The sequence below is a fragment of the Tenebrio molitor genome, chromosome 8, assembly GCF_963966145.1.
Source record: "Tenebrio molitor chromosome 8, icTenMoli1.1, whole genome shotgun sequence".
Lineage (NCBI taxonomy): Eukaryota > Metazoa > Arthropoda > Insecta > Coleoptera > Tenebrionidae > Tenebrio > Tenebrio molitor.
The window spans coordinates 18,719,260-18,735,484 of record NC_091053.1 but is presented as its reverse complement, the minus strand read 5'-3'; the positions used below and the strand labels follow the sequence as shown (position 1 = coordinate 18,735,484).

The 16,225-nt window shown below is 31.8% G+C and overlaps 1 protein-coding gene across 1 annotated transcript in view; it reads left to right on the top strand.

Annotated features, from left to right (window-relative positions):
* The window catches only part of LOC138136430 (acyl-CoA Delta-9 desaturase), a 44,332-nt gene that overhangs the window by 12,571 nt on the left and 15,536 nt on the right, over positions 1-16,225 (top strand). The window contains exon 2 of the mRNA XM_069055623.1: positions 8,555-8,800. Within this exon, the coding sequence (XP_068911724.1) occupies positions 8,557-8,800 (244 nt within the window). The 5' untranslated portion in view covers positions 8,555-8,556. The remainder of the gene's footprint in view (positions 1-8,554; positions 8,801-16,225) is intronic.

Sequence of the window (16,225 nt, the reverse complement as noted above, 5' to 3'; positions counted from 1 at the left end):
TTCGAATTCCACAGGACTTTTGATATACCTACGTACTTTTATGACAATTTGTATATTATATTGTCAATTTTTCTGGCAGCCAACCTTGGAGATGATTATCATTTCGATAACAATAATTCACTGAAAAAAACAAATACTTAAACAAAATTAAAACTTAACCTTTGAACTTATAATTAGAATTATTTTGAAGTAATTTTGGAATAAAAAATTATTATTTTATTATCAAGCCTTTGGCTCATGCGTCAATCTTTTCTACTTGTGAAAAAAATATTAACTTTACTCACTTGTTACATAAATAACTATTTTACATTTACGTGTAAAAACATATTTATTACACATAGATAATTATTGGATAGGCACATTGTTATCACCATAGTGGAGCTACTAGTAATAATTCATATCATGACTACCAATATCAGTACTTCAACTTTTTGAACAAGAACAGCAGTCATTTATGGTTAGGCATTTAACTGCTGTGTTTCGTATTCTTCCAGAATTGAGACTCTTCTCATTCTTCCGGTATCGCGGTATCATGCTCCCAAAACAACTTCAGTTGGAGATTTTTTGTGGTCTGATAAGTGACAACTCAGGTTAGTCTCAGTTTCTTCTTTGAAGAAATTTAGAGTAATTCCTGTATGTCCAAGAGATCTTTTCTCTTTAGTGGAATAATATACGTATTGTATTAAGCCCGTCCCAGTATCCATCTCGCTTTGGCATATGCGATTAGAGCAAGACGCGAGTTGTACGTTTATTACATTGGCGACACGTCAAATTTTTAGGTCAGGTTTGATTTGAACCACATTTGTGATAATTTTGCTTGAAATTTCCACCGTATTATGCCAACGAAAAGTTACGCAGCAAGTGGACAGATTCATTGCAAAAATAATACTGGAATTGCGTTTTGAAAAGAAATGTTTTTCGAAAATGAAGGAATGAATTTGCAGAAACCAAAAAAGCACGAAAGAACACAACTCAAAATCTCAAAAATTGAAATTTCTAATGACATTTGTCTCAAGTTGCCAACATAAATTTTCAAATATTGGTAGCACCATGCACTGCTGTCAAATGTCAAAAACAGACGCAGATCATGTCGACGTTCAACAATTGATAGAAAAAATCTAAATGTTGTCTAAGTATTTTGAAAAAAATTACGTAGTATGTAGTTATACCTATAAAGAAACGTCAATGACAATTAGAAGGTATTTCCCATCATGTTCGGTCTTTAACACTGAAAAACATAACATTTGTCACTAAATTTTAAAATGCTGCCTAAAATGTAAATAAAGAGTAAAAATTAAAGTTTTATGCTTTTCAGTGTTAATAATCGAAAATAACTGAAAAGTAATAATTCTAATTGGCACTAATTTTTTTAATGTTTGTCAGTGTTAAAAAGTGAAAAACCAATTCTATTTGGCACTAATAGTTATTTGTGTATCAAGGCCAAAAAGTGCATCTTTTTCGTCCGACTCTGGGTTTTCTCGTCGAGGCGCAGCCGAGACTTGAAAACAGGGCAGGACAAAAGGCACTTTTGGGCCGACTTGCACATTAAATATTTTAGGCGACCGCACGAACTACAAAGCAAAAGACATCATTGAAAAAATTACAAATTTATTTTGTATCTACGAGAAATTTACTATTTGCAATACTTACATAATTTATGGGGACAGAACAATTATTGCGATTATCATGTGCGATGTCCGGCGGCGTATTAGACATTTATTCAACACTTTCGCTGTTGTATTCTTAATCGCACTGTTGCTATCGATTACGTTCATTTTCTTATTATGCACCAAATAAGCAATTAGTTTGACGTTTCGTTTTGACAAGTTGTGACATTGTGACAAGTTGACATCAAAATCCGTTCACACAGGAGAAAATTCTCAAATTCTGACAGTGTCGAACAAAAAGAGTATGTTATATGGCCAGAAACTAAAGTGCATCTTTTCGTCACTAGTGTAAAATTATTTGCGCGAGCGAAGCGAGGACAATAATTACGCGAGGGATGAAAAGACGCTTTAGGTCAGTACATTTTAGAAATTTCTGAATAAAAGACAGCAAAACAGGGTACATTAAAGTTTTCTTCTTGGTTTTTAGTCTTTCTTTGACACATTATCTCAACCTAACACTACTAATTAAGATAAACGGTTTTTTACTCCCGAGGGACTTAAAAGTGATACTTTTTCTACTTCTACTTCTTTTGAAAGACTAAAAAATAACACAAAGCTCGTGTAATATCTCACACAAAAGCTTTTTGATTTTTTATTAATTGACATTTTAATATTTAGTTTTAGATAATAATAATAAAAATATTTTTTTTTACATTATAAAAAATAAAAAAAAATATTTTTTATAATGACGGTAATTGTTCACTTTAACTACTTCTGGAATTTTCGCGTTTTTTCTGGATAGACAGCCTCAGGGCGTCCTCCTAGATCGTGTCCCACCATTCAAACCTTGTGCAAATGCCTTTTTTTCTCTCTTGTGTTTCAAGGTCGCGCAAAGTCTTAGTATAACTAAAAGGTAAGGAAAATTTTCATTTGCACAAGGTTTGACTGATGGGAAACGATGTAGGAGGACGTCCTGAGGCTGTCTAGCCAGAAAAAACACGAAAATTCCAGAAGCAGTTAAAGTGAACAATTACCATAATGACTTTATTAAAGAAAAAAAAACAAAAGTCTAGCAACAGCTATTATACATAACCTCAAAGAGAGGAAAAAAAACAAAAAAACAAAAGTAAAAGGGGAATAAGAAAGTTAGATAACTAATATACAAAAGAAGAAAAAATCCTATGTGTCTACAAATAAAGAAAATATTCTTAGAGTAAGATTTAACAAAAAAAGTCAATTCACAAAAATAATGCTTAGTGTAAAAGAAGACAACTGAGACAATATAATCTGAAGAAATTAATACAACAAAAAATAATTATAATATATGTATTATAATATCAGATAACAATACGTTGTTTCTTTTATTGTAAAAATTCAGAATTCTGAATTAGTTACGTTACGTTACGTACGTGCAATCCAGAACGAACAATAATGTTGTCATTGTTACATTCATAAAATAGTGTTGTCATTCCTGGTAATATATATTACATAATTGTGACAAATTCAGAATGTCTTACGTCAGTTTGTGATTGCTTACTTATGTGTTCATAATCTTCTGTAAATACATAATTTCGAGAAAAGCAACTTTTTGGTATTATGTATACAAATAATTTTTGAATTTATTTTATATTTAGCAGAAAATCCATGAAAAACTAAAATTATTTTGATCAAAAAGGAACAAAATTGTGCAACTCTGCCAAAAACATGTTGTTATTCAAAGGGTGTGTTATCTATCAATAAAATTCGTATTAAAAACATTATTTTCGTGGTGCTTATCGCGGATATTGAAAACGTACCTATTACATGTGCGAAGGAATAAAATTTCATGTCTTGCACAAACAGATTCCAAACGGTTGTTGAGATTATTCTAAAAATAGTACAAAGTTGTAATTGTTTCAATATCATCATATTCAAAATGTAGGTGAATCAAATGCAAACATTCACGTTAGATAATAATGCTTACATAATTGAGTCCATGACATCAGCGAGTCGCATAATTAGGATAATGCATATCCATTTACCCAGATTAATGGTTTGTGGATGATTCCAGTCGAGTCACATTATTGTTTTGATGGAAACTTTTGCTTACGGTGCAGTTTTAATGGTAACTAGTGAAATTAGTTAGGACAATGGGACATACAAGTTTTGTGTGATTCTTAATTTTACGGCAAATTCACATATTTTAGGTTAAAAACGAGACAAATTTAGAATCGATTTCTTTACTTAGTTACCTATGTTTGCCGAATGTGTTTATAATTTACATTGACATTTTTCGAAGCAGTTCTGAGAACCATGACTAACAAAAGCATTATTGTAGATGTATTTCGTTAGTATAATGGAATCTTTCACCGAGGAGTCCACATAAATAGAAAATAAAGAATGCGGCAAAAATTTTGCTATTCGATATACCTAACAGGAAAATGCAATCATGATAGTTTAATTTAGATTCGAGAAACAAGTCAATACTGGTTATTTTGTATAATTATGTGAAGTGAAGTGAAGTATGTAATTGGTAGTTTAATGAGTCATTTTGGAGAGAATTATCACAATTTATGCAACAATAATTGTAACAATTTAAATCAATTACGAGGTGCTAAGTAATGGAATTACATAATTAGTTAATTAATCAGACATCTCCACTAACTTGTTTATACAAATGCTCCAAAACAATTGTGATATCGTAGGGTGCTTGGATCGGAAAAATAGTTTGCCACCTTTGGACGAAAAGGTCCCGCACTACATGAAACATAACCTCCAAGCCTGTTGCCTGTTGTCAATATTCAAAAGTGAAATGACGCCTCGGGTTTACCCAACGACAATTGGTTAAAACATTTTACTATTCTAAGGAGTTGTAATTGGTTTAAAACCATTACAAACTGATTTAGTTCATCTTGTTTGGTTGATAAACCTAATCTCTCTTACACCTGTCATTTTGACGGTTCTGCATATGCGTCAAAATTCAAAACAGTCAAATTGTCAAAACCTACTACGATTTCTTCCGGTATGGGGAAACCCCCAGTTCAAATTTCAAATTATACGAATTCGAAACGACCAGCAAGAGTAGTTCATCTATTAGTTGTTTTCCGATATGACTATAGGTTGGTAAACTTCCAGCTGTACATTTTACCGCGCCCTGTGTTAATTTGTTTCCGCTAATGATGTCACTTATTTACATATCCAGTGTACTAAACTCGTATACAATGTTTATTGTTTAGTGCAGTGTTTTCTTGTCAAGTCTGTTGGCTGACTTTATGATCAATTACAATTACTTATTCGAGATCTTTACTCGAAGGAGAGGCTTGAAAACAATTATTAGATAGTGCTTCAGTTCCTCCCAGCTTAAATGAATTCAGTGCTGGATGTCTAATTTTAACGAAGCAGTGGATTATGAATCATAAAAAAAGTAAAACAATAGCTATTTTCAATACAAGTGAGCAAAGTAGTGCATTTAATCACGAGTACGGAAGTTGGGCGTCTGAGCTGAAGGCGGGGATCCCAACCGTACGAGTGATTTTTCCATGATCATTTTTCGTCAATTGAAATCTAAATAACAAGTTACAAATTTAAATAAGTCAAAAATAAGACAAGCTACAGTTACTAATATTCAGAAAATATTTTAAAAACAGATTAATAAAACTACAACATATTTGGCGCCGTCTATCGACATTACACTTTGCTCACTAGTGAGAAAATATTATTTCCTCACTAGTGATTCAATTGCCATCTTTGCTAACTATGTATTTTCAGTGAGCAAAAACCACTAAAACCCAATGATCATGGAAAAAAATGTGTATTATTTTTTATAAATAAATAAGCAGTTTAAAACAAAATGTAAATACCTACTCCTATTTTATATAGAAGTATTGTTTTGATACGGTAATTTAATCAAGACTAGAAGGAAATTTGTTGACAACTGTTGATTGGATTGTTATAAATTCATTCACTGTGCAATTTAATTTAACCGTCTTTTTTAAATACGTTGTCTTTGAATTGACCTTGAATGAAAACATTGTCATTATTGATCGATGAGCAAGTATCGAATTTTTGTGCAATTAAAAGCTCATAAAAATTCATTTTTCGTAAAATAAAACAACATACAACAATGTTGTTCCTTTTCGGGGCGACTGTTGAGTGAAATTTACATAATTTGTCAAGAAAACTAGGTCTCGTGTGGTATTTAGGAAGATTATTCGGCTCCATAGATGTTATTTTCAAGGACACGAGACGAAACGTGTAATTTTACGATACAGACTGACACACGCAGTTTTAATTTGTTCGACGCCGATTTGAAAAACTTCCGTCCGTCTTAATTAATTAAATTGAATTAATTGATTGACTGCGGTATTAAGTGTTTTCGGTTGCATTTAATGTTGATTGACCTTTGTTGGAAAAATGAAGGTTGCCAAGTGTGAAGAAAAGCTGACTCTAGGTGTTAAAATAAAGGTGACCAAGCACAGTGGAAGTGCTGAAAAAGCTGTTGATATTGGTCGGCACGTTGACTTATCACCAACGGCAGTCATTATCGCAAATACGGAGGAGATAATGGGCATATCGCAAAAAATACAACACGACATTCTACGACAAAAAACATTAACGGGGGTAATATACACAGATTAATAAATATTACACCGCAACAACTATAATTATAAAAACAAAAAAAAATAACCGAAAATAAAACATGAAATACTACATAGTATGTACCTACAATGTGATAAAAAAAAATAGTCCAAGTGGGCTATGACTATGAACAAAAATAATTCATCAGTTTTTCATACTTGGCAAACGTCGTCATAAGTATGGTCGACTACTTCGTTACTTCTAGGAGCAAATGTTCCTGAAATTATTTATTACAATCAATAAAATTAAATTTAGGAAAAACATCCGAGCTTTGGTCCACAACCGATCTTTTTTTTTATTTCATGTGATAATATGAGTCCATTTTACTGCCAGTTAAATCAGTTAACTGGATTAAACTGAAAAAACTTAACCTGTTAGTCTAAGTGAATTTCCTAGTTTACGACTAATTAATCAAGTTAACCAATTTAACTGGTGAATGGTTTCAACAATGGAATCCTAATATAAATTAATTAATTATTGTAAACAAAGAGCAATCAACAGAATTAATGGCACAATCTGCAAATACGCTATTATATTTTTTTTAATAGTAATAAGTCAATCTAGTGAATAATTTGTTCTGCAAGTGCCTATTCTAGATAAAATGAAATGTTAACTCGCATTATATTCAGAACGACAATTTTTTTTAAGTAAATGCATTTTCAAAAATAACTCCACAACATTGTTAATATAGTTGTAAAAATGTATATTTTATTCTTTCACGTACATATTTATTGAACAGACATTTATTTATCTATGGAGAAAATGGAGAAAGTGTGAATGTTGATTAAAAATTTCGTATGAAAAACAGTCCAATAAGTAATGCTGCTATTCAGGACAACCCTCAGCTTACATGACCTTGATAAAAATGAGCAAGTGTTCAATTTTAGCAAATAAAACTTCTGATGCAAGTTGAGATTAATAAAGAAAAGTTATTTGAAAGAGCGATAAAAAGATACGTGGTTATGTCATGGTGCGGTTTAGTCCATCCTTTTATATTTCTAATATAAAATTAACAATAAACTCGTAATTGAAAAATGTATACAGTAAAAGCTCCCATGAGCGGACACCGTCGGTCGCCAATTTTTTGTCCGTTCAACAGAGATGTCCGCTCAAAAGAAATACATCTGGTTCAAAGGAAAAAAATTATGTAGGCCATAATATTAAGTAATATTATATTATTCAATTTAATAAGCGGATAATGATCACTATTACTCGTGAGGATGATTTTGTGCACGAGCCGCAGCCGAGTGGGGTAATTTATCCGAGCAAGAAATATCCATTATCCGCGAGTAGAATACTATACATTTTCTACGACTATGAAGAGAAATTGATAAATAAGTTTCATTATTAGATAAACTGAAACTGACATTTTAAAATTATTACTTTGTATACTTGATACCATTGCATTAAATTTTGCGAGTTGTCTTCATAAACTAGTTTATGTTCAAACCTTCTGTCTTAGAAACTTCATTTTTGGTTGACATTCGTTTTCGATTGCCATTTCGCTGTAAACTCTTCTCTCTTCTATATAATGACAGATGCTTAAATTTTTCCATGTCTGTTTTTCGAATTCATTTTAACTTTACCCACTACATATGTATTGCGCAAGTTATCACGAGAGCAAATCATCCACTAATAAGAGTCACTCAAAAAATTTTGATGCATGTAAAACGAGGCGACTAGCTCTGGCTGATGGCGATTTACTGGAGCCGCGTCCGCCTAAGGGAGCTTTATTTTCAAAGAGGGGGGAAAAATTGCTGTCCGTGTCCGTTCAACAGAGTGTCCGTTCAATAGAGATGACTTTCTTAACAAACTTATACGAATTAAACCGGTGCCCAAAGAACTGTCCGTTCGATAGAGCTGTCCGTTCATAGGAGCTGTCCGTTAAGGGAGCTTTTACTGTACATGAATATAATTTTTACTATCCAATAAGTATTATAATATACAGGTGTCTCACAAAGTATGCTACATATTTAAACCCTGCATTATGCAAACCCTGAACGTATCTTTAAGCGTATTTAAAACAAAAATTAGTGAGAAAAAAATATGACCTCATTCAAACCACTGAAATGCACAGTTGAGGACCGCTGACCGTTTCCCAAACTACAGGTTTAAATATGTGAGACACCCTGCATAGTTCAAAATAAAATTAAGCGTAGAGGTTTTTTTTACAACTTTTTGAACTGTCTTAATAAATCAAGTACATAGAATATTGCTTTTTTTCACGAAAGAGATGCAATCCAATGAATAAAATTGTATATTGTTATACGTAAATTACGTAATTTCGTATTTGTTAATTTGTTAATTTTTAATGAGAATTTTTGTTCCAGCAATGACGGAAGGCAGCAATGAATGTTCAAAAGGTGCTGAGCACTCCACTACAAATGGAGAGCCAGTTCGTCGTTCGAATGCTTTCAATAAAACAGAGACCATTAAAGATAATTCTTCAAAAGAAGATGACTTTCACCCGAAAATCCGGTGGCCAGATTTTACAGTACAATTATTTATACACTTAGGATGTTTATATGGACTGTTGTTGTGCCTTGTGTCTGCCAGATTTTACACAACGCTTTTTGGTAAGTTGTAAAATAGTATATTATGTTATGAGGAGCAAAAAAGAAGTTTTATGTGCTGCGGCTGGTCGATTGGCTGCCGAACGCAGTGAGATAATAACTTCACGGACGCCCTCAGCGGAGATAATAACTTTATCTGCCGCTCTCAGCGGAGATAATAACTTTATCTGCCGCTCGTCAGCTCGTTAGATGTTATGACAATGAAGTGACACTTTAACATTATCAATGCAGCAGGATAATGTCATAATTTACGAACGTTTGAAGAAAAAAACTATTTTTTTCATTTAGAAAAAATCATTTCAATAATTTTACAGTGATTTGTTCTAAGTTAACATTTTGTATTGAAAAATCCTAAGACCTAGTACCCTTTAATTTGTTTACCTATTAGTCCGTCCAGTCAGTAGAGCTTGAAGTAAGCATGAAATACCATAAACTGCAAGATTGGTTCGTGCAAATAAAACACGGAAAAATTTGTAAAAAAAAATTGAAAGCTATTAAATAAAATATGATGCCGTTTATTATAAAAGTAAATTGTTGTCGTCTTGGTTAACTTATTAAATATGTACTTGTTTTTGTTTTACATAATAGCATTAGTGCTGTTATATTTCATTACCGCACTGATCTTTTTTTCTGTCAAAACCAGGCAGAGTTCTGTTGGTTTAATGCGCTAGTGCAGCGAGCACAATAAATCCAAGAGGGGTGAAAAAGCACTTTAATCTCGTACTCTGTTTATATTGTCTTCACAAAATCTGAATGTTAATATTTAAATAAGTATAAGTACTCGCTTTTGTTCTTTGGAACACTTTTCTCAAGAGCACTTTTAATTTTCTGCTTCATAAATTACTTTATTGTTACTTTGACACATCATGTCAACGCAACAATTCCATTATCAAGAAATGAACTTAGTCGGCTGTGCTTTTGCTCTCAAGAGATTAAAAGTGCTATTCTACTTCGTCATTTGAGCGATTAAAATACCGCTTTATCGAAGGTCGTTTTTTTCATAGTGAAAAATGTCCACGCATGGGGTTAATTAAAAACCAACTATGGTGCAAAATTGAAACTTTTCTTATCTATCTTTGGGCGATATCAAAATTGCTTCGAGATTTATGAAATCAAAACACTATAATAATTCAATTAGAAGAATAATGGTAAGACAATTTTTTCCTAAAAACAAATAATTTTATTAAAACTGTAATCAAAACAAAAACAATATGCCATTCGCATTTTATTGCTTTTCATTTTTATTAGTAATGAAATATTGAACGGCTGAGATTGGTTTTTTATTATGGTTAATCAAAATTCTTTTACTGTAAAAAAGATATTAAGTAATAAGTATTGAGTGATTTTTAAATTTCACGCTATCACAATCACGCGATATTTGTCTAACTAAATCAATTTGTATTGATTTTACTTGTAAGTAAAAAGATATTATATTATTATACGAGTTTAATAAGACGCTTTATTATCACATGAGTGTGTTTAAAGCACGACGAGCGTAGCGAGAAGTGCTTTGATGGAACGAATGTAATAATACGTCTTATTAAACGAGTGTAATATACTATTTTATCTACTTTGCTTTACTAATTCCTGAAATTTCAGCTGCTCAAGTTTTCATATTGGACTAGGGACTTTCGCGTTGGTTGGTAACAGACATTTTTCACAAAAATGTAAGGTTATTTTAATAAATTTACTTCGTAGCTTGTTACCTTAACGCCTGACGTCAAACGGCTGATTTTGCCAATATAATAAAAGCTAAAAGTTACCAAAAACAGTTTAATAAAATGGTTCATTATTAAACTGTTTTCGATATAATAATGAGCCCATTTGTAACGCAACGTAGATAAAAAATGTATTTTCTTACCCACCCTTTTTTCTGTTTCTGGTTTTTTGACAAATTTCTCCTGTTCTTCTTCACTTCCTGACTAAGGAATTAATAAATTTATCAATTTGAAAAAGCTAGATACAAAATAAATTTGTAATTTTTGCAATGATGTCTTTTGCTTTGTAGTCCCTGCGGTCGCCTAAAAAATTTAATGTGAACCTCTGCCAAAAACTGCCTTTTGTCCTCGCCTCTTTCAAAGCCTCGGCTGCGCCTCGGCCAGAAAATTCAAATTCAGACGAAAAATATGCATTTTTTGGCCTTACTACACAAATAACTATTTGCCACATTTTAGCAATTTTTTAATTGAGGAATTTTTGGATTGTGTTTATTAAGGGGTCTGCAATTCTTCGTTTTTTATACAATCAATATGAACCTAAATCAAGCTGAAAACTAACCCATTTCAAAAAAGTTGTGATAATCATGGATACTTTTATTCACGTTTATATAAATATTTACTTTTACATCCAAGGCAAGCAAAAATTTTTAATAACAAATTAAAATCCCGATCATAAACGATGCAATTATATCTAGGTGATAAAAACAGCAAATGTAAGATTTCATTGCGCGTTACGCCTAAATAAAAATAAACTCTGTCAGGAGCCTGTTCCTTGGAAGATCATTTTTAAATGCAATCAATACCAAGCACTGGACTTGCACATTAGCGCTGATAAATCTGTTGCATTCTGAAAGATACATTTAAAAAGCTATTCGTACTACTCAATTAACTATTGTTAGCGGAGCGGGTCATGTGGATGTGGTCCAAGTTATTTATGATCAATAAAAATTTCGCCTTACTTTTGTGTCGATCAACAAGAAGACGTCATTTTGTTCGGCACATCTTGAAATAAATAATTTTTCCAGTCTTACATAAATTCGACAACTGTCACGTACACACTTTGCAAATATTTACAATTGTTTTCAAAATGTGTGTCATTGTAAATAAGTTCGTAATTTTTTTCTGTTGACTCATCCAACTTGTTATGGGCAATTATTCCCAATTGACTTTTCGGTTCATTTTTTTTATCATCAAATAAGACCAACAGTAAACGCGTGGTCCCATTTAAGTAGTGCACAAAATCGTTTGAATTGATTTACACAAAACCAAATAGAAACAACTTGCAGGAAATTTTTGTAAATGATAACCGAGAACGTTTCCTGGGGTATTGTTGAAATTTAGATCGTAATAACAATGAAAACAATTTTTTAGAGAAACCTGCACCGGAAGTTTTTCCAAGACTTTTACTACTCGCAATAAAAGCGTGCTTTCATAATATAATTTTGCAAATAATAATTCTAATTCCTCTGACGATTAAACACAAGTACGTTTACAACTTCCTTGTTTATTTAAGCATGAAATTCTTAACACACATTTTATAAGTTCTGAAAATATTTTTTTTGTTCGACACTGTCAGAATTTCTCTCTCCTATGTGAACGGATTTTGAGAAATGTCACAACTTGTCAAAACGAAACGTCAAGCTAATTTTAAAGATTTTAAGCGATTTCCAGCCTTGAAGGGGGTCGTCGAACAAAAAAACGTTTAATTCAACTCGTTCGTGTGTAAATTGGGCCTTTTTTGGCACTCGTGGGCCTTTAAAACGCTCGTTTCACTCGCGTTTAAAAATGGCCCACTTGTGGAAAAAAGGCCCAATTTACACACGAACTCATTGAACAAACTACTATTTGTCAAACCTTTTTGTATCTCTATAGAAACGATTAAAGTGGCTTTTTTGTAACCGGACTTGAAACACTTCAAGTCCTAGGAGTTGAAATATCCACAGGCGGTTCCACCGAGTCAAATGTAAGGTCGTTTGAAGCATTTCTCAGCCTCTAAAAAAGCAAAATTAAACTGGTGCCACTGTGGTGTAAAACGAGTCGCCCATGAGCACGGATGACAGGTGTCAAAATCATAAATAGCAAGATGGGCGTTCAACGTTAAAAAGTAAACTTTGGACTTTAGTAGACTTAACTAATATTATTGAACCTTCAAGTACTAATAATATTGCAACAAGAGGAATTTAGGAAATTGTGAGTTTGAAAATTGTCTTTTTACTGTAACTGCAATATAAATAAGTTCATGTCCAATTTTTTTTGTGATCCGCTTGAAAATAAAATAGTATGTATCATTCGCCCAGTTGTCGACCTCGACTTCGTCTCGGTCCTCAATCTCTGGGCTTAGCACAAAAAGACTCACTTCTATTCTTAATGATATAATCTACTATTGCGTTTACAGCAGCTTTGTGTAACATTTATGTACGAGTACAGAATGGGAACATATACAGAAAATTAGCAGAAAGGATTTTTGTATTTTTTGCAAGGCATAATATATAAATACATAGCTTTAATTTCTTTAACGTTCGAATTGACAAAATCAAAAACAATGTCGTAACTATTTGAGTCATACGTCATAGTTTACATTATCAATGTAGGTAAGTAAGAAGTAATTAATGGCGACCAGTAAACCTTGTAACATTGAAATGTAATTTTCCTTGAATCTCAATGCAATCTAGTTCCTTTAAACAAAATTAACAGAAAAACAAACTCTTCTACTTTCCAAGAGAATTTCTTGAACACCTGCATACTCTCTTGTGGAAATCAAAGAACAATAAAAAAATTACAAGATCCAACTCCCCTCGCCGACTACTTTTTTAATATGAATCAAAAACGTAATTTTTTGTGTATTTAATTTTTCAAATTTAAATTAAATTTATCTACAGTACACTTTGAGAGAAATCTATTTAAAAGTACATAACTTGCAAGGTACACCTGGTTTCAATTTTATAAAAGATTTTTATATCGTGAAAGATTTCAATCCGAAACAATATCATTGGCTCATTGAATTTATGTCAGACTAATGATTAATAACTGTGGACCTACCTTTATTAAAGACGTTCTGAAAAGGAGCAACCGAAAGCTCGACACGATTAAATATTATTTCATGTAATACAATTCAAATGTAAAGTAAATAATATGTAGGTACTATCAGGGGAAATGGAAAAAGGAATACAACATTGTTTATAAGAAAATTAAGAATGTTATCAGGTCTAGAACACATTTTAATTTTAAAGTTTTTGGCACTGTACCGAGTGATCAAAAAGAAAACAAATCAGGAGTGCTGCCTGTTGCTTAAAATTACAATTACAATTACAATTACAATTACAATGAACGTCTGTAAACTTTGCCGAAATCGAAAAGTTGTTTTCTAGGTTAACAACAGCACATCCATCGTTGACGTTTCTTTGACATTCTTTGACCAGCAGCATCGCGTTTGGCAACAAAGGTAGTAAATTAACCATTCTTACGAATGTAAAATGTTGCCCGTTTATTTTATACATTTTCTCTATTATTAGATAATACTAATAAAATGCACAATTACAATTTTGGTATTGATAAGTGTAAAACGCAATCAATATGTCGTGGTCATTACGAAAATTTAGAATATATAACTAAAGAAGGAGAAATCATTAAAAATTTAAAAAAAGGAGAATTTTATAAATATTTAGGTATTAATCAATCAAATCATATTCAACATTCAATTATAAAAGAAAATTTAGAAAAACAATTTTATTTAAGAATTAAATCTATTTTAAAATCAAAATTAAACGGTAATAATTTAATTAAAGCAGTTAATACATATACTGTTCCATTGTTGACCTATTCTTTTGGTGTTATAAAATGGTCCAAAACTAATTTACAGAATATAAATATTCAAACTAGAGTTCTCTTTACAAAATTTTGTAAACATCACCCCAAATCTGCTGTTGAAAGATTTAATTTACCACGCGAAAATGGTGGTAGGGGTTTTTCAAATCTAGAAATTCTACAACACAATCAAATTGCTTCACTAAAAAATTATTTTCTCAATAGAGCTCGTGATAACACTTTTTCTCCCTACCGGTTAGAAATGTAGGCTGTGGATACCTCATTTGAGGTGAGAAAATTAAACTTTCTCGCTAAGGTAAGAAAGTTAATCATGAAATGTTTATGGTAAAACTGTACCAAAATACAAATGTCAAAAGTGTCAAAAGTGAAATAAGTTATTGATAAATGAAAGCCAATTCAATGAAGTAAGTTGGTAGGTCAATCATATAATCTGGAAAATAAACAGATAAGCTAGGTAGGTAGATTACTTTACCCTGTTTATATCAAATTTTCGAACAAACCTCAAATCTTCAAATGCGATGACAAGTTAATTAAACAAATAACACAGCCTACTATTCAATTCTCAAAATTTTCGTTTTAATCACGAATATAACCATCTTTTTTGACTTTTTTCAACAAAGTTGTGCCGGTAGGGAAAAAAATTGTATTCAAACCTTGTTAAGAAAGTGTCCTTGCAGACCTCGTCTACGACTCGGTTTATAATCTTTGCCTGCGGTCTGCAAGAAACCACTTTCTTACCTTGGTTTGAAATATACTATTTTTAATGCTTTGGTTTCAGCGGTTACACACCTTTAAATTTAAGTGATAATGTAATTTCAGATATTGTTGAGCCAAATATACCTGACACTATAGCAAATATAAAACAAAAGTCTTTACATGGGAGATATTTTAAAGAGCTAGAACAGCCAGAAATTAATATTCAGGCTCAATCGATCATCGATAAATGTAGGATTTGCGGAACTGAAGGGGAAACCATTGAAGACATCATTTCTTCTTGCACCGTTTTGGCTCAAAGCGAATATAAAAAACGTCATGATATATTCGCAAAAATTATACACATGAATTTAGCAGTTAAATTCAATTTATTAAAGGATACACAACCACATTACATTTATAAACCAGAAAGTTGTTTAGAAAATGACAATTACAAATTATATTTTGATCGCACAGTTTTAACTGACATTCACATTCAGCATAACAGACCAGACATTATTATTTTAAATAAACAACAAAAGCAAGCATATCTTTTAGATATAGCTGTTCCAAATTCACACAATATAACACAAACATATAATACAAAAATTAATAAATATTTAGAACTATCCGTTGCTATGAGAAATCTTTGGTGTTTAGAAAAAAAATCGATTTTACCATTTATAATTTCAGCAACAGGAATAGTACCGCAATCTCTTTTTAAAAATTTAAAAATTTTGGACTTAGAGAACACATTGGTGGTTGAAATTCAAAAAGGTATATTATTATACTCATGTCACATCGTGAGGAAATTCCTTAACATTGACACAGAACATAAAACACAAAAAAGTCAAAATGTGGAGGCGAGACGCCGGTAATTATGTTGATAAGCACTGCACTATTACTTGATAGTATTATCCGTAATAGTGTATGTACTCCGGCAAAATTGCCGTGCCGCCGGGTGGAGGTGGGATACGAAAATTCCAACGTCTAAAATGCATGAAGTATAATTTATTATAAAGTAGCGTTTGACATCACAAAATGTCTACGCCCAAGCATTGAACGCTTATTTGCACAGAATCCGCTACGACATGACCGGTAATTTGCAACGCCTGCTCTGATTTGTTTTCTTTGTGATCACTTTGTATTGTTTTCATTTTTAATTAAAAAGTTTTTACATTCATTCTTCTTT